This window comes from Lacerta agilis, chromosome 1, assembly GCF_009819535.1.
Source record: "Lacerta agilis isolate rLacAgi1 chromosome 1, rLacAgi1.pri, whole genome shotgun sequence".
NCBI classification, from domain to species: Eukaryota; Metazoa; Chordata; class Lepidosauria; order Squamata; family Lacertidae; genus Lacerta; species Lacerta agilis.
The window spans coordinates 62,219,717-62,242,622 of record NC_046312.1 but is presented as its reverse complement, the minus strand read 5'-3'; the positions used below and the strand labels follow the sequence as shown (position 1 = coordinate 62,242,622).

General features: G+C 45.5%; 1 protein-coding gene across 1 annotated transcript in view; it reads left to right on the top strand.

Annotated features, from left to right (window-relative positions):
• DCDC1 (doublecortin domain containing 1) overlaps positions 1-22,906 on the top strand; it is a 230,038-nt gene that overhangs the window by 188,212 nt on the left and 18,920 nt on the right. The window contains 6 exon segments of the mRNA XM_033160812.1: positions 12,830-12,988; positions 15,213-15,416; positions 16,251-16,365; positions 17,634-17,804; positions 19,588-19,773; positions 21,819-22,022. Coding sequence (XP_033016703.1) covers positions 12,830-12,988; positions 15,213-15,416; positions 16,251-16,365; positions 17,634-17,804; positions 19,588-19,773; positions 21,819-22,022 — 1,039 coding nt within the window.

Sequence of the window (22,906 nt, the reverse complement as noted above, 5' to 3'; positions counted from 1 at the left end):
CTGTAGTGACAATCTCAGACATTCACAGCAGAAGACCAACAGTCCCAAAAGTAAACACCAGGTGGCCTGCAGCTAGCTTCTGAGAACAAAGAGGCTGCTGAGCCAGGAATCCACAACAGTCCAGCAATCCAACTTTTAGGCAAGAGTTCAGATTTTTCAAAAGTTATAAGTTCCTTAAAGCCAAGAAGAGTCTATTTTAAATAGCCCAAGTCAGTATCTGTTTCTCACTTGCAATGTAACCACCAAGTCTATAAAATAGCTTGTATCTGGCTGCAAAAGAGTCAAAGTATCTCCACTGGTAAACAGTCACTGTAACACTGGAACACCAACAAAGAAAAAATGGCAACAATATATCCCAGCCCGCTACTGACCCGGAATCCTAATCCAGAGGGTGAGGGGCTTCTTCTTTTGCCATATCAACTGTTTTTGGATCTTTAAACAAACTTTAAACAACTTTTAAATCACTTTTAAGAAGTTTGGCAGAGTTCGCAAAACTTTCCCGTTAGCCGCGGCTTTGATCTTTTAGCGCTACCAAGCTCGCGCAAACAGTTCAAAGGGAACAGGCTTCCTTTTAAAGTTTCCTCTGCAAGCAGTGCTCTTTAAACTTGTAGAATAATCCAATATTTTAACTTACAGAGTTTCTTTGGAAGTTTCTATGTAGGAAGTGCCGGGTGCTCAAGTCTGGCGGGATCGCTGCTTTGATCCTCCGCAGGCAGTCGCTTCTTCAGTCCCGTGCTGGGGCTCCGCTCACCCGATTCTCCCCCTTACGAGGGTAAATCAGGAGCGGAGACAGCACGTCTGGGACCCACGAAGCCGTCGGTCCACGGGACGCTCTTCCCGTGGCTTTAAGGGACCCGTGGCGCAGGCACGGAGATCCCTATCGCCTAACGGAGGACGGAGCCATCGGACTCCCGTCCGCCATTGACTCGGCACCTAACCGGAAGTCGTGATTTCTGTTCTCATCCTGAAGCAAAGTTCTTAACCAGAGGTACTATTTCTGGGTTAGTGGAGTCTGTAACCTGAAGCATCTGTAACCTGAGGTACCACTGTATATATATACATGAAAAGTTAACTTAGATAAAAGGGCATAGGAAATCCTTCTCAAATCTGCAAATGACAAAAAGTTGAACACTTCAGAAATAGGAATAAAATTCAAAATGGCTTTGCTGACCCAAAACTAACAAAATGAAGTTTAACAGGAGAAAAATGCAAAGTTCTGCTTTTAAGTGAAGAAAACAACAGCCAAATGCACAAGTATAAGAAGGTGGGGCGGGGGGTAATAAATTGCAAAGTTTTTCGGACAGGCTGCAGCTGAACATCAGTCTGTGGAAAGAAAAGGCCTTTTGTTTCTGGAAGGCCAAGTGTGGATCCAACCAATAATTTCCAAATCACCAAAAGTAATAGAACTATTTTAGTCTGCACCAGTCAGACCGTCATTTGAAGTTCTATGTCCAGTTCTGGGTGCTTCACTTTAAGAAGGTTATTCACTAACCGGAACAGTTCAGTGGAGAACAACAAAGATTTTCACAGATATGGAAAACATCATATGAATAAAGGTTGGATGAACTGACTGTATTTAAGTTAGGAAAAGAAAAAAATGAGGTTGTGATGGGAGGCAGTGATACCATTCTTCAGAGGCCCGAAGGCCTTTTGCATAGAAGAGGTCAAAGATTTGGTTTTCTTCTGCCCCAGAGGGCAGGACTCGATCTGATGGGCTCAAGTTATAGGAAATACACTTAACATCAATAGATTAGATCCAGAGGGGCTCCTGCTTGCAGCCATTTATGCCACATCCCATGTCATTCCTGAGGCTTCCCTGACCCTCAGGAGCAGCTTGATGAGGAACATATGGGCTGCAGCAAAGAGAAAGTGGCTGGACAGTCCCATTCCATGTATGCACTCACATACATTGGAATCTAGCTTGATGGACCTTAAAAGTGCTATACTTCACCTGGAGTTCATTTCCTCTTATTTTAACTACTTATTCTTAAGGGAATCGTATTTTAAAATAAACCAACATCCATTAAGGCTTACTGGAGGCCACCATAATCCAATTTAAAAAGAGTCCCTCCCACTGTCAAGAACCTGAAAAACTATTGTCTGTGTACAGTCCTAAGGAAAGAGGTATCCATTTGAAATTGGTAGTATAAAAACAAATGCATTTACTCATTCAAGCAATAGGTGGCACTGTTGTTTTCTGAAATATAGAAAAGCTGTCAATATTAGGAATAAATTATAGAAATCATAAAGTAGCTGTTACTGCTGTCCTGTAGGGTGATACTAAAATCACATCAGTGCTTGCGGCATCAGTGGGGAAATATTCATGTTCCAAAAGGGTCATAATAATATATATTTCATGTCTTCGTATGCAGTATCTTCATGCATGTAAAAGTCATAAGAAATGTTCCAGAAATACAAATATAGGGCATATTTCTCCATGGGATATATAAGGGCATATTTCTCCAGGGCCACTTGTTCAGGCGATAGCTGTCCTTACACTCTCTGAAACAGGATACTGTGGAACCTTAACAGACTCTCATTTAGACAGGTTAGAATTTTTGTAGGAAGCAGACATGTTGTTGTTGTTCAGTTGTTCAGTCGTGTCCGACTCTTCGTGACCCCATGGACCAGAGCATGCCAGGCACGCCTGTCTTTCACTGCCTTCCGCAGTTTGGTCAGACTCATGTTGGTAGCTTCGAGAACACCGTCCAACCATCTTGTCTTCTGACGTCCCCTTCTCCTTGTGCCCTCAATCTTTCCCAGCATCAGGGTCTTTTCCAGGAAGTCTTCTCTTCTCATGAAGTGGCCAAAGTATTGGAGCCTCAGCTTCAGGATCAGTCCTTCCAGTGAGCACTCAGGGCTGATTTCCTTCAGAATGGATAGGTTTGATCTTCTTGCAGTCCATGGGACTCTCAAGAGTCTCCTCCAGCACCATAATTCAAAAGCTTCAATTCTTCGGCGATCAGCCTTCTTTACAGTCCAGCTCTCACTTCCATACATCACTACTGGGAAAACCATGGCTTTAACTATACGGACCTTTGTCGGAAGCAGACATATAAGAGCTGTTAATTCTTGCCTCGGTAAAACTGGATGAGGCTCAATCCAGATTAGATGGAGGCACTGCTAGTGGGTAGTTCTCTAAACTGGATAAATGGGAGGTTGCCTGCTCCTGATGGGGTTACATTCCCTCTGAAGGAGCGGATATGCAGCTTGGGAGTCCTCCTGGATCCATTGCTCGCTTGAGGCTCAGGTAGCCTTGGCACAGAGTACCTTCCATCATCTTTGGCTGGTGGCTTAGCCGTGCCCCTGTTTTGGCAAGGAAAGTCTATGCTCTGGTAACCTCTATTTAGTTTACTGCAATGTATTATACATGGAACGGTCTCCGAAGACAATTCAGAAACTTCAGCTGGTGAAGTATTTAGAGGGACTGCACTGGCTGCAAATTAGTTCTAAATTAGGAATTAGATCTACATCAGGAACAAGGAGGTAATAAAGATTTCTGTCAGGATCTGCTGTCCCTGTGGAACCTGCCACCCAAGGCAGTCACTTCACCTTGCCTCAGAGTGCCTGGTTTCCCATGTAAGAAAATGTTCAATTGTTTGTGGAGGAGACATATTCTGTAAAATCATTTGAACAGCTCATAGAATAAGTGGAATTCCTAAAAAATAAAGGAAATAATACACTAATTAAACAATAATTAAATGAAATTTTGTATATAGCAGATGTTGGACTATATATCTTGCCACCCTTGATTTTTGATCATGTGGACTGTGGGAGCTGGAGTCTAACATCACTGGAGGACCAGAGGTTAGCTACCCCTGCTATAAGGTCCACACTTTACCCTGCTTCATATTTCATTTACCTCCTGCCATTATGCTGGGTAGCTTTCTTCCTGACCCCCTCTATCCTCAAACAAATAACTTGCTTAATGAGAAATGTTATGTGTTTGAACCTGCAAAATATGTTCTTATTGTCAATTTATAACAGTCCCCATAAACTGCAAGTGGACAGCTCTGCTTCTGTGTCTTCTATTTCAAAGTTCATGTGATGGCCTGGGAGTCAGACTCTGATGCTGAACCTGAGGGATCCCAGCCTGCACAGGATTCCCCGCCTCCAGAACCAGCTGAGCCGGGGCCAGGGCTTGAGCCTGAAGGATCCCCACCTGTGCAGGATCCCCAGGTGCAGGCATCAGCAGAGTCTGCTCTGGCTCCTGATGGGAGGGAGGACCCATTGCCTGCAGGTGCTCCACTCCCAGCCTCTTCAGAGGAAGCTGAGGCTTCCCCTGGGTCCTGTAACCCACCATCCTCTCCTGAGCTACAGAGGCTCAGGGCAGAGAGGCGAAGGGAGTTAAGTGTCTGCAGGAGGAGTGCTCGCCTCCAGGCCCGGAGGAGAGGCGAGTCTCCAGAGGATCGGGACCGCCCTAAGCATAGGGCCAGATAAAAGCCAGCCAGACCAAGCCCAAGTTGCGTGAGCAACTTAGTTGCAAGCGTGTGCTCAACCTGCAACCTTGTGCCTGAACCTGCCTTGGACCTTGACCTGCTTCCTGCCTCGCTCCCCGCCGGACTGACCTCCTTTGGACCCCTAGACCCAGGACTGGACTTGGACCTCGCTTCATGGACAAGCCCTTGGGGCCAGCACAGTTTGCTCACGCCACACCCGCACTCCCCCTTCGCTGGGGTGCGTTCGGGAGGAACTAGTAGCCATGGCCGACCAGGCGGCTGCGCTGGTGGCATTGGCCCAGGAGAACCAGGCCTTGACCCACATCGTGCAGCAGCTAAGCAATGCGGTTACGGCGCTTCAGCAGCGTTTGGATGCCTTACCGGCTCCTGGGGCCGCCGCCCCAGCTCCTGGCAAGTACCCAGTGGCCCTGCCAGAGAAATTTGATGGGTCCCCAGCCAGCTTTCCCATGTTTCTCGCCCAGGCCAAGCTGTATATTCAGGGGCGAGCTCGGGATTTCCCCGACGACCGCACCAAGGTGCACTTCCTGATCAGCTTGCTGAAGGACCAGGCGGCCAAGTGGGCGTTGCCGCTGCTCCGGCAAGACTCCCCCTTGCTGACAGACTATACGGGGTTTTGCAATCTTCTGGAAACCACGTTCGCCAACCCTCAGAAGGGGAGTCAAGCCAATCGGGCAATTCGGCGGTTGAAACAGGGCAAGTCCACAGTGGCCACCTACGCCACGGAATTTCGGCTGCTGACGCAGGACTTGACCTGGAACGACTCTGCACTGCGGGACCAGTATCTCGAGGGACTTTCAGACGAGATACTGGATCAGCTGGCCACGTTGGATCGCCCTGCCACACTGGATGCCCTCATCCAATGGAGTCTGCAGATAGACGATCGGTTGGAGGACCGTCGCCAGGCCCGGGGCCGCCGGCACTCCGGGCTCCCGGCGCCGGTGCTTCCCTGCAGTTCCGTGGCCAGAGCTGAGTCATTGGAGGAGCCGATGCAGCTCGGGGCAGCGCGGCCTCGCCTCTCCCCCTTGGAAAAGACTCGGCGTCGAGAGGGGAACCTGTGTCTCTACTGCGGTGGGAGTGGACACTATGCCCGAACCTGCCCTGAGAAACGCCAGCCGCAGGGAAAACGGCCAACCCCAGTAGCCGATGGCCCAGGCTACCTGGGGTCCCAAGCATTGCATGATGGGCCCTCACCAGTGGAATTGCAACACCTCATGATACCGGTGCGTCTATACCCCCCCGGTGGGCCCTGGATTCTCACCCACGCTCTGGTGGATTCGGGGGCAACCCACTCCTATATGGACTCTGCCTTCGCCACTCAGCATCAGGTGCCGCTTCAGAACAAGCCGGAACCAGTACAGGTGGAAGCAATTGACGGACGGCTCCTACGCTCAGGCGCTGTTACTCGGGAGACCCAGCCCTTGGTCCTGTGCTACCAGCAGCACCGGGAGGTGCGAACCCTGGACATTGCCACCATGCCCCGGTTTCCCCTGGTGCTTGGGATGGACTGGCTGGAGTCGCACAATGTTCAGATCGACTGGGTCAATCGGACTGTACGCTTCCCAGACCCGGGTTCCCATGCTCAGTCCGAGTTAGTAGCTGCTGCCCCCATGGGGCAGGCTGTGTCAACGCTCCCTGCCGTGTACCAGGACTATTTAGACGTGTTCGAGGAACAGGGAGCAGACCAGCTGCCGCCTCATCGGTCCTTCGACTGCGGCATAGACCTACAGCCTGGGGCGCCCCTGCCTGTGAGCCGCCTATATTCTCTTTCGGAGCCAGAGCGTGAAGCCTTGCAGGACTTCCTTCGCAAGAACCTGGAACGTGGGTTCATTAGGCCCTCTACCTCACCCACTGCCGCTCCTGTACTCTTCGTTAAGAAGAAGTGTGGGGAGCTTCGCCTCTGCCATGACTACCGGGCCCTGAATAAGATCACCATCCCAGACCGGTACCCCTTGCCCCTTATTGCAGAATTGCTGGAGCGGGTGCAGGGGGCGCAGATGTTCACCAAACTGGACCTCCGAGGGGCCTACAACTTGATTCGGATCCGTGCCGGGGACGAGTGGAAGACGGCATTCGGGACCCGGTATGGGCAGTTTGAATACCTGGTTATGCCGTTCGGATTATGCAACGCGCCCGCCGTGTTTCAACGGTACATCAACCACGTGTTCCAGGACTTGCTAGACAAATACGTGGTGGTGTACCTAGATGATATTCTGATTTATTCCCGTGACCCAGCCCGTCACGAGAGTCATGTTCGGTCCGTGTTGCAGCGCTTGCGGGAGCACCGCCTGTACGCCAAGCTCAGCAAGTGCGAGTTCCACCGGCGGTCAGTGGACTTCCTTGGACACCGACTCTCCCCTGACGGGGTGCAGATGGACCCTGGGAAGGTGGCTGCGGTTCGAGAGTGGGCAGCGCCCCGGAACCGCAAGGACTTACAGCGGTTCCTAGGGTTCGCCAACTATTACCGGACCTTCATTGCAGATTATGCTCATCGCACCACCCCATTAACCCGACTGCTGCGCCCCAAGACGCCCTTCTCCTGGGATGAGGAGGCTGAAGTGGCATTTCAGGGGTTAAAAGCCTGTTTCCAGAGGGCGCCGATTTTACAGCATCCTGATCCCTCTCGTCCCTTCGTGGTGGAGACTGATGCCTCCAGTACGGCTCTCGGTGCCATCCTGTCTCAGCAACATGGACCTGATGCGCCGCTGTTACCCTGCGCTTACTACTCCCGGCAGCTCCTTCCGGCGGAGCGTAACTATACCGTGTGGGAGCGGGAACTACTGGCCATCAAGGTGGCCTTTGAGGTCTGGCGCCATCATCTTGAGGGGGCACGACACCCGGTGGAAGTGAGAACGGACCACCGGAATCTGGAGTACCTCCAGACCACCCGCAAGTTGAACCAAAGGCAGATCCGGTGGGCGCTGTTTTTCTCCCGGTTCCAGTTCCGGATCCGCTACATCCCTAGCTCCCAAAACCGGAAAGCGGATGCCCTGTCCCGGAAACCCGAGGACGTCGCGGACACTGTACAGCAGGCAGTACCGACGACTATCTTACCACCGGCCGCATTCCTGGCCACTCAGGAGGCCAAGCCGCTGCAGGCTCGGGTGCGAGAACAGCAACGGGTCGACGCTTGGGCTCAGGAACGGCTCCGGGAACTGTCTGACGGGTCATGCCCTCGATATCCGGGGCTGGCCCTGCACCAGGGCCTACTGCTGCACCAGGGTCGTCTATACATCCCACCAGGACCATTGCGGGCTGAGGTTCTCCAGTTGTCCCACGATGCCCCAGCAGCAGGGCACTTTGGGCGGTACCGGACCACCCATCTGGTAAGCCGGGAGTTCTGGTGGCCCCGCCTGAAGGCTGATGTGGCACGCTATGTTGCTGGTTGCGATGTCTGCCGGCGGGCCAAGGGTCCTACCGGGCGACCTCCCGGTCTGCTCCAGCCATTACCAGTCCCACCGCGTCCCTGGCACACGGTCTCGCTGGACTTTGTGGTGGACTTGCCCCCATCTCGTCACTGTACCTGCCTCCTGGTTTTCACGGACCATTTCACTAAGATGGTGCACTGTGCCCCCTGCCCGTCCATACCCACAGCTAAGGAAACGGCTCAACTGTACTTGCAGCACATCTTCCGCCTGCATGGCCTTCCTGAGCGTGTGGTTTCTGACCGCGGCGTCCAGTTCACATCCCACTTCTGGCGAGCCCTGCACCAGACCCTTGGGACAGAGGTCTGTCTATCTTCGGCCCACCACCCGCAGACCGATGGCCAGACGGAACGGGCAAATGCGGTGCTGGAGCAGTACCTCCGGTGTTACTGCAGCTTCCAGCAGGATGACTGGGTCGATCACTTGCCATTGGCGGAGTTCGCCTACAACAATGCAGTGAACGCCTCCACCCAGCAGACCCCGTTCCAGGCCTCCTACGGCTACCATCCACGTTTGTTCCCGGACGTGCTGCCAGCTTCCGCGGTCCCCGCAGTGACAGACTGGCTTCAGGAGCTTCAGTCCCAGCAACAATTATTGATGGAGCAACTGCGCCAGGCCAAGGACGCATACAAGGCCCAGGCTGACCGACATCGTCTGGAGGGGCCAGAACTCCATGTTGGCGATCGGGTGTGGCTCTCTACCCGTCACCTGCATCCTTCTCGGCCCTCACGAAAGCTGGATGCACGGTTTGCCGGCCCATTCACCATCACTGCGCAGGTGTCGCCGGTGGCGTTTCGCCTCCAGTTACCTCCAGCGCTCAAGGTTCACCCAGTATTCCACCGGTCCCTACTTAGTCCAGTCGCCCCGCCCGACGAGTTCCACCCAGACAATCCACGACCGCAGCCAGTTTTGGTTGAGGGGGAGCCTGAGTACGAGGTGGAGCGCATTCTCGACTCACGATACCGCAGGGGGAAGCTCCAATACCTCATCGACTGGAAGGGGTATGGGCCTGAGGATCGTTCATGGGAACCAGCGGAAAACGTCCACGCACCTGCCTGCCTCCGTGATTTCCATGCAGCTTACCCCAGCAAGCCTGGTCCGGCCCCTCAGTTGAGGGGGAGGCCTGGGAGGGGGGATGGTGTGATGGCCTGGGAGTCAGACTCTGATGCTGAACCTGAGGGATCCCAGCCTGCACAGGATTCCCCGCCTCCAGAACCAGCTGAGCCGGGGCCAGGGCTTGAGCCTGAAGGATCCCCACCTGTGCAGGATCCCCAGGTGCAGGCATCAGCAGAGTCTGCTCTGGCTCCTGATGGGAGGGAGGACCCATTGCCTGCAGGTGCTCCACTCCCAGCCTCTTCAGAGGAAGCTGAGGCTTCCCCTGGGTCCTGTAACCCACCATCCTCTCCTGAGCTACAGAGGCTCAGGGCAGAGAGGCGAAGGGAGTTAAGTGTCTGCAGGAGGAGTGCTCGCCTCCAGGCCCGGAGGAGAGGCGAGTCTCCAGAGGATCGGGACCGCCCTAAGCATAGGGCCAGATAAAAGCCAGCCAGACCAAGCCCAAGTTGCGTGAGCAACTTAGTTGCAAGCGTGTGCTCAACCTGCAACCTTGTGCCTGAACCTGCCTTGGACCTTGACCTGCTTCCTGCCTCGCTCCCCGCCGGACTGACCTCCTTTGGACCCCTAGACCCAGGACTGGACTTGGACCTCGCTTCATGGACAAGCCCTTGGGGCCAGCACAGTTCATAAGTTGAAAGAGTAAATATTTCTTTAGAGAAGGTTTGCAGAAAGTCCATTTTTTTCAGTTTAGTGCTTAGCATTGGCCTAAGCAGTTTTCTGTTGCTGGTTCAAATGTTTCACTTCCTGAGAGAAAAACTGGATTCTGTAAAAGGGTAGCTTTCCACGGCTTTGCATTAGGGATGAGGGAGAAATTTAATTCAATTTACATTTAAAGGGGAATATAACTAATTCACACTTTCCAAAATGTGCACTATCTGAATTTTGCTGAAGAGTTTTCCAGCCAAGTGATGTGCACAAAAATGCATGAAAAATGCTTACCGGTAAATGGGTTAAATGCTTATATGATGGAGAGCTGCTTTGCAAAAATGTGTGTAAAAGACAATATTACGTATGTGTATGTAGGAGGACAAATTCATCTTAAAATGTTGATGAACTTTCAAAAGAACTTCAGTTCAAATTTTTTTTTACTTCTAATTGTAATTTTAATTTACTGACTTTTCCATTAGGCATGCAGATAGTATGTTGGACCATTTATTATATATTATTTGCTTTAAAAAAAAAGATGTGATCATCCTGGACTTGATTGGAACCTACTGACTGCCAAAAAGAATTATGCCTACAAGTAAATTATGAAACTCTAAATCTTCTATGCTGAAGCGCTGGATAGCAAAAAAACAAAAAACAAACAAACAAACATGGAATTTGACCCAAATGGCAGTGTTGATGGAACAAACAAAATAAGAGCAGAGATATTAGAGCTGTGTGCAAATGATCTGTCAAGATCCTCAGCCCTATTTGTAGGTAGAGGAAGGTGGGGGGCTATTTGACCTTCAGGAGGAGACCTTCTCTTAACAGATTTTTTATAGTGAGGATTACTGTTAGCAGTGGCAATAGCCTGGGTTCTTTCTCTGTTTGACTCCACTGTCCAGTATAAAAGCAATGGACTGTTTTTATAGACCAGGCAATAGATAGTTCCTCTTTATGTATGAGCTACAGATGTTTCTTGGTAGGTTACCAGCTGAAGGCCACACATGCAGTTGTATCTTTAAATCCCAGTTAGAGATAAACTACCAAACATTTTTTTACCTTAGTTAACCATTCACATACCAAATGATATTATAACACAAAAAAGCATTCTTATTTGTAAATTTATATAACATACTGGCAAAACTTTTCCCTCAGTGTTTGCTAATTCTCCACAGTTCCCTTGCCCCATTGCTGAGAATGCAGAAGTGAAACAACACGAGCGTAAGGAAGCCTGCACAGGTGTCAGGAAAACAATTTGTTGTGGCAAGCTGTTATCTAAGATAGTAAAGGGAAGAAGAGCAGTAACTCGTTCACTCAGACACAAATCATGTTGCTAACACTAATGAAACGGATTTATAATGCCTCTGTAGTTGATTTAGGTCCCCCCCCCCCAAAAGTATTTCTTGCTGAAAAGGCTGAGAACTCTCCAGTTGTTTAGCATCTTTAAAGCACCAAGTAGATACAAACTTCTGGCCTGCCTACCTATATTTATGTCCTTCATGTGAGGTGGGTGGGGAGAGCAATCACAACCCTTGAGATTTTTCTCTTGACCCAGGAAACAGCAATTATCTCACTCTATTCTGAAGAAAGATTTCACAACCTGTTTAGGTAGATCTATGTACATCATAAGAACATAGTACAGTGGTACCTCGGGTTACAAACACTTTGGGTTACAAACTCTGCTAACCCAGAAGTAGTACCTTGGGTTGAGAACTTTGCCCCAGAATGAGAACAGAAATTGTGCAGTGGTGGCACAGCAGCAGTGGGAGGCCCCATTAGCGAAAGTGCGCCTCAGGTTAAGAACAGTTTCAGGTTAAAAACGGACCTCCAGAATGAATTAAGTTCATAACCAGAGGTGCCACTGTAGGTATGTTATAAGAGCCATCACTTCTGGTATTAGAATCATCTTACCATAGCACATACCAGGGATTTTCTGCCAATGGGAGAATGAATCTTTTCATAAGATTTTATTTATTTATCTGAATCATTTAAACACTGCCTTTCATCCAGTTATGATCACGGGGGGCGGGGGTGAGGTTTCCCCACAATAAAAAATAAAGTTACTATTTGTCACTAAACATTAGATAAAACCAGGAATTTAAAACATTGCAAGGCTCAAGTTAGCAGATATTTCAGAGGCACCCTTTCAAGTATTTAAATTCTAAGTTATTCGGGGCCTTATAAGTCCAGGTAACATATAAGCAGCAGTGCAGGTTCTGGAAAATTGATGTTACATGACTCTTGCTGGGTGCAACATTCAGCACTTTGTGAACAATAGTTCTTTTCATAAAATGGCTGAAGTCTGGTTATGATTCCTCTAAGCCACTGGCTATTGACTAACATAGCTGCTAAGTCCAGTGCATGAAACTATGAAATGTTCCTTGAGGAGCACTGTTCTTAGAGTCATATCTCTTGTTTTGTCTCTTACAAGAGATACTAGTCTGAAGAAAGGTTTCATAACTGAAAGAAACTTCCAAGCGCATTATTAATGTGAATGACCACTGCATTTAATTTGCATAACTTAACTGAATGACTCAGACTGGCATTTTGAATGACTCAGAATGGCATTTCAGTGTCATTTAACCTCACTATTTACAACCCAATTCGTCCATCTACACCCAAGTAATATAAGCCTGTCAACTGAGGATAACTCTTCATGCATCTGAATTATATTCTACATAAGATTGTACCATAATAAATGTGTGGGTTTTTTTAGCCATTAAAGACTTTGTTGTTTATACCTTCCTGTGTTGGTTGTAAATGGGATTACTTCAAGAAACTATAGTCCTAGCACCTGTTGAGTGCAGTCTTCTTCCTCCCTCCCTCCCTCTCTCTATTTTTGATGCTCTCCCATTTCTTTTCTTCCCATAAGGTAGAAGTAATATCCACACAGTGATGAATTAAAGTGTTGGTTTATATGCTTCCCACTTAACCCCAAAGTCTTGTAGTAGTATGAATTGTAAGGTTAGATGTGGAAACATTGTTAGTACACAATCTTAAGAAATGTAAATCTACTGTCTGAATCATTTAGACTGCAATTCTGCACACAGTTTAACTATAATTGACTGTTTCAGATGCTAATCTCTTAAGGGTCTTAGTTTTAATTAATGACCTAACTTTTCATGAGAAATTTATACTGGTGACAATTACCAGTGCTTCAAATTTCATATTGATTTTTTTTTCCAGGACTTCACATGCAAAATCTCATCTTAAAGCAGATGCATCTTATACACCTATGAAATATACTTGGCAACAAAAACTCTATGATTTTGATGAGGACTGCAGCCTTCAGAAAGATAAAGATGAACTGTTCTTTGAAGATGCAGAGTTATATAAAAAATACAGGTCAGGTCATACATTTATATTTCCTAAATTGTTTTTAGAACAGAATCTAGCAGTTTGGGCCACCATCATTCTGTAAAATCACTTGCTATCCACCCTGGTTGATGGTATCAAAAGCCGCTGAGAGATCCAGTAGAACTAGGAAACAGCTCTCACCTTTGTCCCTAGCCTGCCGGAGATCATCCACCAGTGCGACCAAGGCAGTTTCAATCCCATGATGAGGCCTGAATCCCGACTGGAAGGGATCCAAATGGTCCGCTTTTTCCAGGCGTGCCTGGAGTTCTTAAGCAACCATCGACCATAACATCCTTCTGGGCCGTCTAGAGGGGCTGGGAGCTGGGGGCACTGTTATACAATAGTTCCACTCCTTCCTCGTGGGCCGTGTTCAGAAAGTGGTGTGGGGGGTGAGTGTGCAGGCCCCTGGGCTCTCACAGAACCTCAGGGTTCTGTCCTCTCCCTCATGCTTTTCAACATCTACATTCAGCCACTGGAAGAGATCAGCAACCACTCGCTCAATCACCTTGCCCAAGAATGGAAGGTTTGAGACTGAGTGATAGTTGGACTTGTTGGCCACATCTAAAAATGGCTTTTTAAGAAGCGGTTTGATAACTGCCTCTTTCAGTGGCTCTGGGAAGGCTCCCTCACAGAGAGAAGCAATAACCACCTTGTGAAGCCCATTGCCCAGCCCTTCCCGGCTAGCTTTTATAACCCAGGATGGGCAAGGATCAAGGAGACAGGTGGTTGGTTTCACTCGTCCAAGCAGCCTGTCCACATCCTCAGAAGTAACAGATTGGAATTGATCCCATGCAACTTGACTGGACAGGACTCTAGCACTCTCCTGCCCCGGCCCTGCTCCCACAATGGAATCTACCTCTTCCCGAATCTGAACGACGTTATCTGCAAAAAACTTTGCAAAACCCTTGCAGAAGATCATGTGGCCCATACTGGGCCCCAATGCAGCAGGTGGTGCTGCTAAATTGCGAAATAACTGAAAGAGTGTCCTGCTGCTGTTTTCCGCAGATGCAATAGAGGCAGTGAAGAAGGTCTTCTTCGCTGTCGCTGTCACCACTTGGTAGGCTCGATATTGCGCTCTAACCTGTGTCCGGTCAGATTCAGAATGAGTTATCCGCCACCGGCGCTCTACCCGTCTCAGCGATTGTTTCATTGCCCTCAGATCCGTGGAAAACCATGGGGCTGTCCAGGCTCCATGCAATCGGAGAGGGTGCTTCAGAGCCAAACAGTCAATAGCCTGGTTAACTCCACATTCCAGTGGGCCACCAGGGAATCAGCTGAAAGGCCACCAACATGGGATAAAGCATCCCCTACCACTCTCTGGAAACCATTTGGATCCATTAAGTGGCGGGGGTGGACCATCCAAATTGGTCCCACCTCCCTGCAGAGGGGAAGGGTCGTGGAGAAGTCCAGTTGCACCAGGAAGTGATCTGACCATGACACTTCCTTAGTTTTGCTTTTACTTAATGTCAGATCACCAACACCCATAGAGGTGAACACCAGGTCTAAGGCATGTCCGCGGCTATGAGTTGGGCCAGACTTATTCAGGGACAGCCCCATGGAGGCCATGCTTTCCATGAAGTATTCTGGTATATATCTGAATTCAGATGTCAAAAGCACAAGTTGTAGAAGTAAACAAAGTTTTGGCACACTCCATTTGCCTTGCTCTTTTTTGTCCATTACCATGCAATGGAAATGGGTGGCAATGTGGGTTAAACCACAGAGCGTAGGGCTTGCTGATCAAAAGGTCGGCGGTTCGAATCCCCGTGACGGGATGAGCTTCCGTTGCTCGGTCCCTGCTCCTGCCAACCTAGCAGTTTGAAAGCACAAAATGCAAGTAGATAAATAGGTACTGCTCCGGCGGGAAGGTAAACGCATTTCCGTGCGCTGCTCTGGTTCGCCAGAAGCGGCTTTGTCATGCTAGCCAACCTAGCAGTTTGAAAGCACAAAGTGCAAGTAGATAAATAGGTACTGCTCCGGCGGGAAGGTAAACTGCGTTTCCGTGCACTGCTCTGGTTCGCCAGAATTGGCTTTGTCATGCAGGCCAAATGACCCGGAAGCTGTACGCCAGCTCCCTCAGCCAATAAAACGAGATGAGCGCCGCAACCCCAGAGTCGTCCCCGACTGGACCTAATGGTCAAGGGTCCCTTTACCTATGCAATGAAATATTTACAGAGCATTTTTCTGCAGCTCTATATCTTTTTGTTTACTTCAGGCATCAGCCTAAACTGACTGAAGATTTGCAGAAAACTCATCATCAACAGTTTGAATTTAGAAATGGGAAGATTATCAACTGTAGCTTTCGAAATCTTGCTTTAGGTGTGGAGAATTCTGATTTGCATTCTGGCGCTGAAGTGGTTTTGTTGGAAAAGAAATGTGACAGTATCAATCAGCATTGGATATGGAGAGAGGATAGCAGGTGAACATTCACTGTCAGAAATGTGGTAGAATTTCACAATAATTAAATTGCATTATTAGTGGGACTTCCAATCAGGCTAGGCTAGTTTTCCATTTCACTTGTTCTTTAAGTGCAGATATTGCAGGCCTCAGCACCAGCTAGTTCTAACATTTTTTAAGAAGGTCTTTCAAAAATGAAAGCATATTAGACAAGGGGCTAAGAAAATAGCCAAAATTATAATTTTTGTTTACAAAAGACCTTTCAATTAAGTCTTAAGCATGCCACATTTTCTGTGAACCCTTGTGCATAGCTCAGCCTTAGTATGTGTAACTGCAATAACCCAATATTTTATTCTTCTTTACACTTTCCCTTTGTGTGTTGAATCCCTTACATCAGGTTCTAGATTATAAGCCCCTTGGGGCAAGGACCTGTCATCTCAACTTTTTGTAAAGCACCATGTTACATGGATGATGCTTATTTGCTATTTTTAATTATTTATTTACTTAGCAAAATTCAACAAAACTTCCAAGTCCTTTTCAAGAAACCTTTCCTTGTCACCTCCCGCCTTTTCTTCTTACCCCTTTCCTTCTCACCTCACTGTCACAGAACTTTGGAGACAGAAGATGAAGCCCCTTGAGGTCACACTCTGGGGATGAGGGTGAGAAAGCCCTAAGACTCTCTGCTGCACCCTGTGGCATTAAAATGTCCATGCACGCTTTGTGTAGAACCAGTTCAATGTTGTTACTTAACAATGTATCTTTAGAAGAATCTAAAAGTGAGATATACATTTAGCAAGGAAAAATCTTTTTTTTAGAAAACTGTTTTCTGATTTCCACCTGACTTTTCTGTTCTTAGGACATTTCATCTTGTGCTGGACCCACAATTAGTGCTAGCAGTATCAATGCCCAGCATACTCAATGGGTATCCAAAGAGTCCTCTGGAAATGCAAGGGTGTCCTGTTGTCCTTCAGGTAAAACTGTTTGTGTGCTTATATAGTTTTACAATGCTTACAGTATATGCCAAAGTGGTTTCTAAGGAGTTTACAACTATAAAAGGAACTTATAATTAACAATGACATTAAAACATCCTTAATTAAAATATACAATGAAACAAACAATTAAAAACAATAATTAACACACTTGGAAATGGTTAAAACAATAGCAGCAGAAGTTCAGTTCAAGGGAGGAATGCTTGCCTAAACAGGTGTGTTGGCACATAATGGCAACTCTGATGGGGCCTTCTGCGTTTCAACAGGGAGGGTGTTCCGTAACATTCACCTTACCAGGTTTCCTTAGGTGATCATAGTGCCCTTACTGTGCAGGGAAGAAGATTGCTTTTCAGGTAACCTGGTTCAGAGTTATTTAGAGCTTTGTATTTAAGCAGCCGAACCTTAAAACTTGCTCAGTGGTTAATAGGCAGCCCTTGCAGGTCCCTCAGCACTAGCGTGATACCTCTGATAAGGAACACCAGTCATTACCCGAGCTGCAGCATTCTGCATCAGCTACGGCCTCCAGACCAGCTGCAAGGGAAGCCCCACATAGAGTACATTGCAATAATCCAGACATGAGGTCACCAACGCATGTATCACAGTGGCCAAGTGATCCCTGTCCAGGAAGGGTGCAGTTAACCGCAAAGGCAGCAATGAGGTCAGGCTGAAATCACATGCTTCCCACACCTTGCCCAGACCAGTGTTAACCATTTTGTGTGGCACAATCTGCTGTTGGAGGAACAGTGTCAGCTGCTGGCTTTCATGGCTTGGAGCAGAAGTCTCAATAATTTGGCCTGCCCAGAAGGCTTTTCGAATGTTGAACTTCACCCAGATTTATATGTAGTCATTAATAGCAAACAAAATTCTCTTCCTTTTATTTCAGCTAACCCATATATATTGACCAAGAAAAATTCTAGAGAGAGGAGGGAACTGTATTGTAGAGGTCAGGAGCAGGTGTTTCCCAATGTCATGCTTATTATTTAGTGTCAATGACCTAGCAATGAATAAGTCCTGCAAAGGCTATCATAACTGTATGTACAACAAGGCTAAAAACCAGCAGGATGCTGAAGAAGACGAAGACGAAGACGAAGAAGAAGAAGAAGAAGAAGAAGAAGAAGAAGAAGGGGGAAGGCATATATCTTACCAGATAAATCTGAATAGTTTAAAACATTTTCTTTAAAAATACCAGTTTGAAGAGAGAGAATGCAAAAAAATCTTAAAACAGGATGGCCTATTTTATGTTCTCACAGAAACACAAAGAATGTAAAAATGGAGCTGCCAATCAAAGGTGGAATTACACGGAAACTACAAAGGTTATTAGTGCCTTTTACAGCACAACCCTGGATCAAGAAATCACAGCAGCAAATTATTCTTCGATTTGCACATTTTCCGTGGCCAGCACAGAGAAAATAGACCAACCAGTAAGTAATTTTTGTTTTCTGTATAGACTAGAGAAATTTGACTTCGCTAAATCAAAAGGGTGGCTATGTAGACATGTCTAGATGTATCTGTGCACCAATACCCAATAGAAAGAGATATCAAATATTCCGCTTCTTGTTGTCTGTGTGCTACATAGCAGATATGTATGGTTAACAGAAGGAACAAGGATAAGGCAGGAATCAGGCTAGTGTAAAATCATGTGATTCATGCACACTCTTAGAAAATACATTGTTTTATGGCACAATAAAGACTAATTAATTTATTATGACAGTTTGATTGCCTTCAGGGATACTGAAATGCTGGTCAGGGGACATTTCACTACTCCAAAACATATTGTGACTAATATTATGGTGGTCATCCTTGAACAAACTAATTTAAATGCAGATGGCAATCTGAGAGTGTTCAATGTTATCACATTGTGGATTGAATTGGTGCAGTGGAACTTTAGTTTAGCACACCAGTTGATGTACCAATACCGAATAGTCACTGTTAATAAGCTAATTATCACCATCTATGCCTTTCTGCATTTCCTTTCCTTCTGATCTCACTGCTTACAACCCCGCTCCCCACCACCACCATGTATATATGTACCTGCCACTCAGGACGCCACTTCATACATTTGATGAAAGCTTATGCCATAATAAATGTGTCAGTTTTAATGTGCCACAAGACTCTTTGTTGAGTTAGCATCTTGCAGCAAAAACAGCTACACCCCTGGAAATCATTGCATTGTTTTATGTTGGTTTTGTGAAAATATTAGGAAGTTCTTCTTCACAGATCTCATTGTAACCCACTGCGATTATGTGGATTTTACGGGAAACATGAGGAGGTTATTCATCTTAACGAACAGTATGGTTTAGGTACTAAAACACCAACATGGAAGCTGCTTTTCTGTCAGTTCATACCATCATGTAGCCTTTGCAAACCTCCTACTACTATTTGTGTGTGGAGGGGGGAGAATCACACCGTTCCCCACCACTTTATTGTTATCTCAGGTTACAGTTGGTTTGTCGGGGCCTTCATGATTGGTTCAGTTCAAGTGAAATTGGCCTTCAGAGCCCTAAATGTCTTGGGACCTAAATATAGGCAGGAGTGTCTCATCCCATATCAGCCTATCTATGTCATAAGATCTTTGGTTGAGGCCCTTCTTTGAGTGCTTTTCTTTTCCTCAGTGGCACCCCATCTTTGGAGTGCCCTCTCCAAAAAGGTATGCTTGGCATTGACATTACAGTCTTTGTGGCACCACATTAAGACTTGAAAAGAAAAAATTGCCCAAGCATTATAAAGGTTTGTGTTACCTCAGAATACAATCACATGCATGTATACCCAGGAATAAGCCTCATTGAGCTCACTCAGACTTTCTCCCAGGTACTCATCCGTTCTATAAATGTGCATTTAAAAACAACAACCAAGGATTCCATTTTAACAGAAATAATATTACGCAGCAACATTTAATTTTTTTAGTTATAATAAAAATATATACTTTTTAGGGAAATGTTACCTGGTGCCCCCCCCCCGGCAAAAAATGAGAGCAAATATGACACCTGTTATTCAAAAACTTGCTGTCTGTATCCAAAAAGGTAGGAAAATATTTGTATTTGTTTGTATATTTTTAATACAAATACATCTTAACATTTCCCAAACATTTTGGATGTAGACAAGCTTTTGAATAATAAATGTCATATTGGATCACTGCATTTTTATTATGGGTTCTGCCCACCCCAACCCCCATTTTTAAAGGGTTTCAACCATTGTTATTTATAGGGCTACTATTTTCTTTCACCGTGTGGAAAGCAGAAGGTAAAGATATGCTTGGCTTGTGCAAGGACCATAAGAGGAAAGAAGGACCTGAAAAAGTTGCTCCCTGGTACTGTATTCTCCTGTGCCTCTGGTTCTGAGGAAGGAAAGCATTTATCTATCTGGCCCTATAAGTGTCTTGATGTTAACAAGGTATGTGACAGTGTTCCTGCTTTTCAATGACACCTCCTGCCATGTATTTATATGCATTTAGTGTAATCCACTAGCTGGCAATGTTACAGCCTTCTCTTGTAGAGTACTTTGAAACATTGGAACTCTGTATTTCAATCTGGAGATTAAAATGAGATTAGATTCACAATTTTTCTTGCTGGAGTAATGATCCTACTAGACACAGGTTAATATGGATTTAGGCACTCTGCAGATGCTTTAGGGCTATTTCACTTTAAGTATAGTTTTAAACATTTTAAATCTTACCCTGGCATTAAAATCAGGTTCTGGAGTTAAATTGTGGGTTATGTTAAGATCCTACTTTGATCAAAGTATTGTTTCTCAGCCAAAGTTTTCTATCTGGTAGCTGTTCTCAGACTTTGGAACTTCCTTCCCATGTCCTTCTGCCAGCAGGTGAAGACATTTTTGTTAGGGAAGTTTTTAATGTTTGGTGTTTTAATGTATTTTTAACCTCTGTTGGAAGCCGCCCAGAGTGGCTGGGGAAACCCAGCCAGATTATTATTATTATATTGTTTCAGCAGGCTTTGGGGAATTGACTGTTTTTAAGGAAAGGGCTGGTGCTGTGTTGTTTTTATTGTAATGGTCTGTATTTATTAACACAGGTCATATATGTATTCCATTAATGTTTAAATTTTTTAATGATTTTTTTCTGTTTTTAGCTCTGAGCCACCCTGAGTCCCTGTCAAACAAAAAGGCGGGATATAAAACAAATATAATTATAATTATAATCTGCAAAATGCAACAATACTAGCCAATGCCATATAATTGTTTTATAATTATCTCCCCATTTTATATAATAATCTCCCCACTTTTTATCTTTACTGCTATATTCATTACTTCAAACACACACCAAGAATACTATCTATAATGTAATATTTTGTTAATCTTATGACCAGATGCCCTGCTGAATTTATTAATTAAGATAAGAACATTCTTAAATGATTTTTCTGGATCTCTTAAAAATATATGCTACATCATCTATGTAAAGATTTATCTATAAAATGCTTTAAATTGTGAGGTATATTTATAGTCAGATTCTCTGAGCAATTCTGTCATCTGCAAGGTTCCCACTAAGTACTGCACTGTATCCAATGAAAAGAACCTTTCACCAAAAGCTTATAAGCCTATTAAAAGTGAACAACATGGAATATGGTTGACAATATGACCCTTAGGGGCAAATATACTGATTGCCAGAACAGCGGAGATATAAACATAACACACAACAAGAAGCTTTCCAGAGTTTACCACAATAAGAAAAGTATATAGAAAATTGTGTTTGGGGGAGTATTCATCTAGATATAAGTGGCAAAATAACAAGCAATTTTTTACTGTCTGAACATTTGAGAAGTCTAGGAGTAATTTTCTTTTGAGAGGTAATATGTAACAAGGGCAGTGCTTTTTTTCTGGGGGTACGCAAGGGTACGCATACCCCTAAGTATTTTGTGAATCTAAGTTTGGCCTCATTGAGGGGCAGTATTTCAATATGAGTAGGAAAATGAGAGTACCCCTAAACATTTTTTAGGGGGGAAAGCACTGAACGAGGGTGTAACCTTAAATATGTGGGGAGGTTAGCGAAAGCATTTATTCAGGAGTGTCTGTTCACCAAACGCCAAATCCAGTTCACATTCAGTTTCATATAAAGGCATCACAGAAGTGTGAGGTTTTTTTTTTTACTAAATTAGTCAATATGTTCAGCTTAATATATGTTTTTTATTATTTCATCAATATAACAGACATCATAAATCTGTGTGTCTCCCCAAGGTTCGTTCATGTAATCCTATTGAAGTATATTATGCATCTCTCAGTAGGATTTTCATAAAAGTTCAACTTGGTGTCCAGTGTAGTTCACAACTCTGTGCAACTCATAGTGACATATGCAAATAATACAGTCACATCATCCATTTTCTCACAAGGAACAGCCCTTGAATCAATGAGTTACCATTTAAAAATTCACTTTAGTGTTACTGTAACAGAAGTCATGATTGCATCTTGTTCCATTTATCCTAAAGACTGATTTATCCACTTCTGAAGCTGAATCCACCTTACATTATTTAGAAGAATTTCTAGCATCTTTGAGGACAGAAACATCATTGCAAATTATCTCAGAAAAGATGTCTGCAGCTGTAAACCAGAGAGCAGTGAAAATAATTGCATACAGAAATGGAGCTGGTTACAGAAATGGGCAGCTAATTGTTGCTAATACATTCCCTATGGTGAGTAGAAATCATCTAGAGATCATCCTAACAGAATTGACCTGGACAAGCAGTAGGTACCAGATCATGGGCAAGAATCTCATACTAACAGCTGAGGAGAGGGGTTAGATAGGGTGTGTGTGTGTGTGTGTGTGTGTGGTGGAGAATGGTTAACACATCCTTGCCTGGCACTGCTGGTTTGATCAACTATTTTTATTACCGTATATCTTCCATGAAGGAAGGAAAGACAATTTTTATTTATTTTACCAGGCAACAAAAAGTTTTGTGTCGGCCCTAACATGTTCTCTAGTATATGTAAAGAGGCTCATTTAATGTTTTGACAACTGAGTATAAACATAAATCATTAAATTGCCCTCATGTCATTATCTCATGTTAAATGCTAATGCATATTTGGAAAAAAAGTTTATCTGGTATTGGCTTTAACAAAAGGTCTCCATATTGCTGATATCTACAACCAAACCCATTATCTTGTGCATTCGAGGACAAATTAGACATGACCCTAGGGGCACCGCTTTAAGTTTCATGACTGTTTTTACTGTTGCAAATAACAGCTGCGAGGGATGAAGGGAGAATGAACCACCAGGACTGGAACTAAAAGGGGTGAGATGGAGCAAGTAACCCCTTTTTCCTTGCTGTGCTGCCAAGAAACCCCCCCCCCAACATTGTTGTTTGCATTGGGAAGAAAGCTCCCATTGGCACCATTAGCAGCTTTCCATCTAATGTAAATAGCAACTGTGGGGCAGTTTTTGTTGACACCCCCTTTCTCGTGTTTCACATGCTTCACAATCTGTTGCTGGTTCCTGAGTTAGGGATGCACAGAGAGCTTAGAGCAGTGTGGGAGCAGCAATCGAACCAATAGGATGCTCCTGCCATCATACCCACAA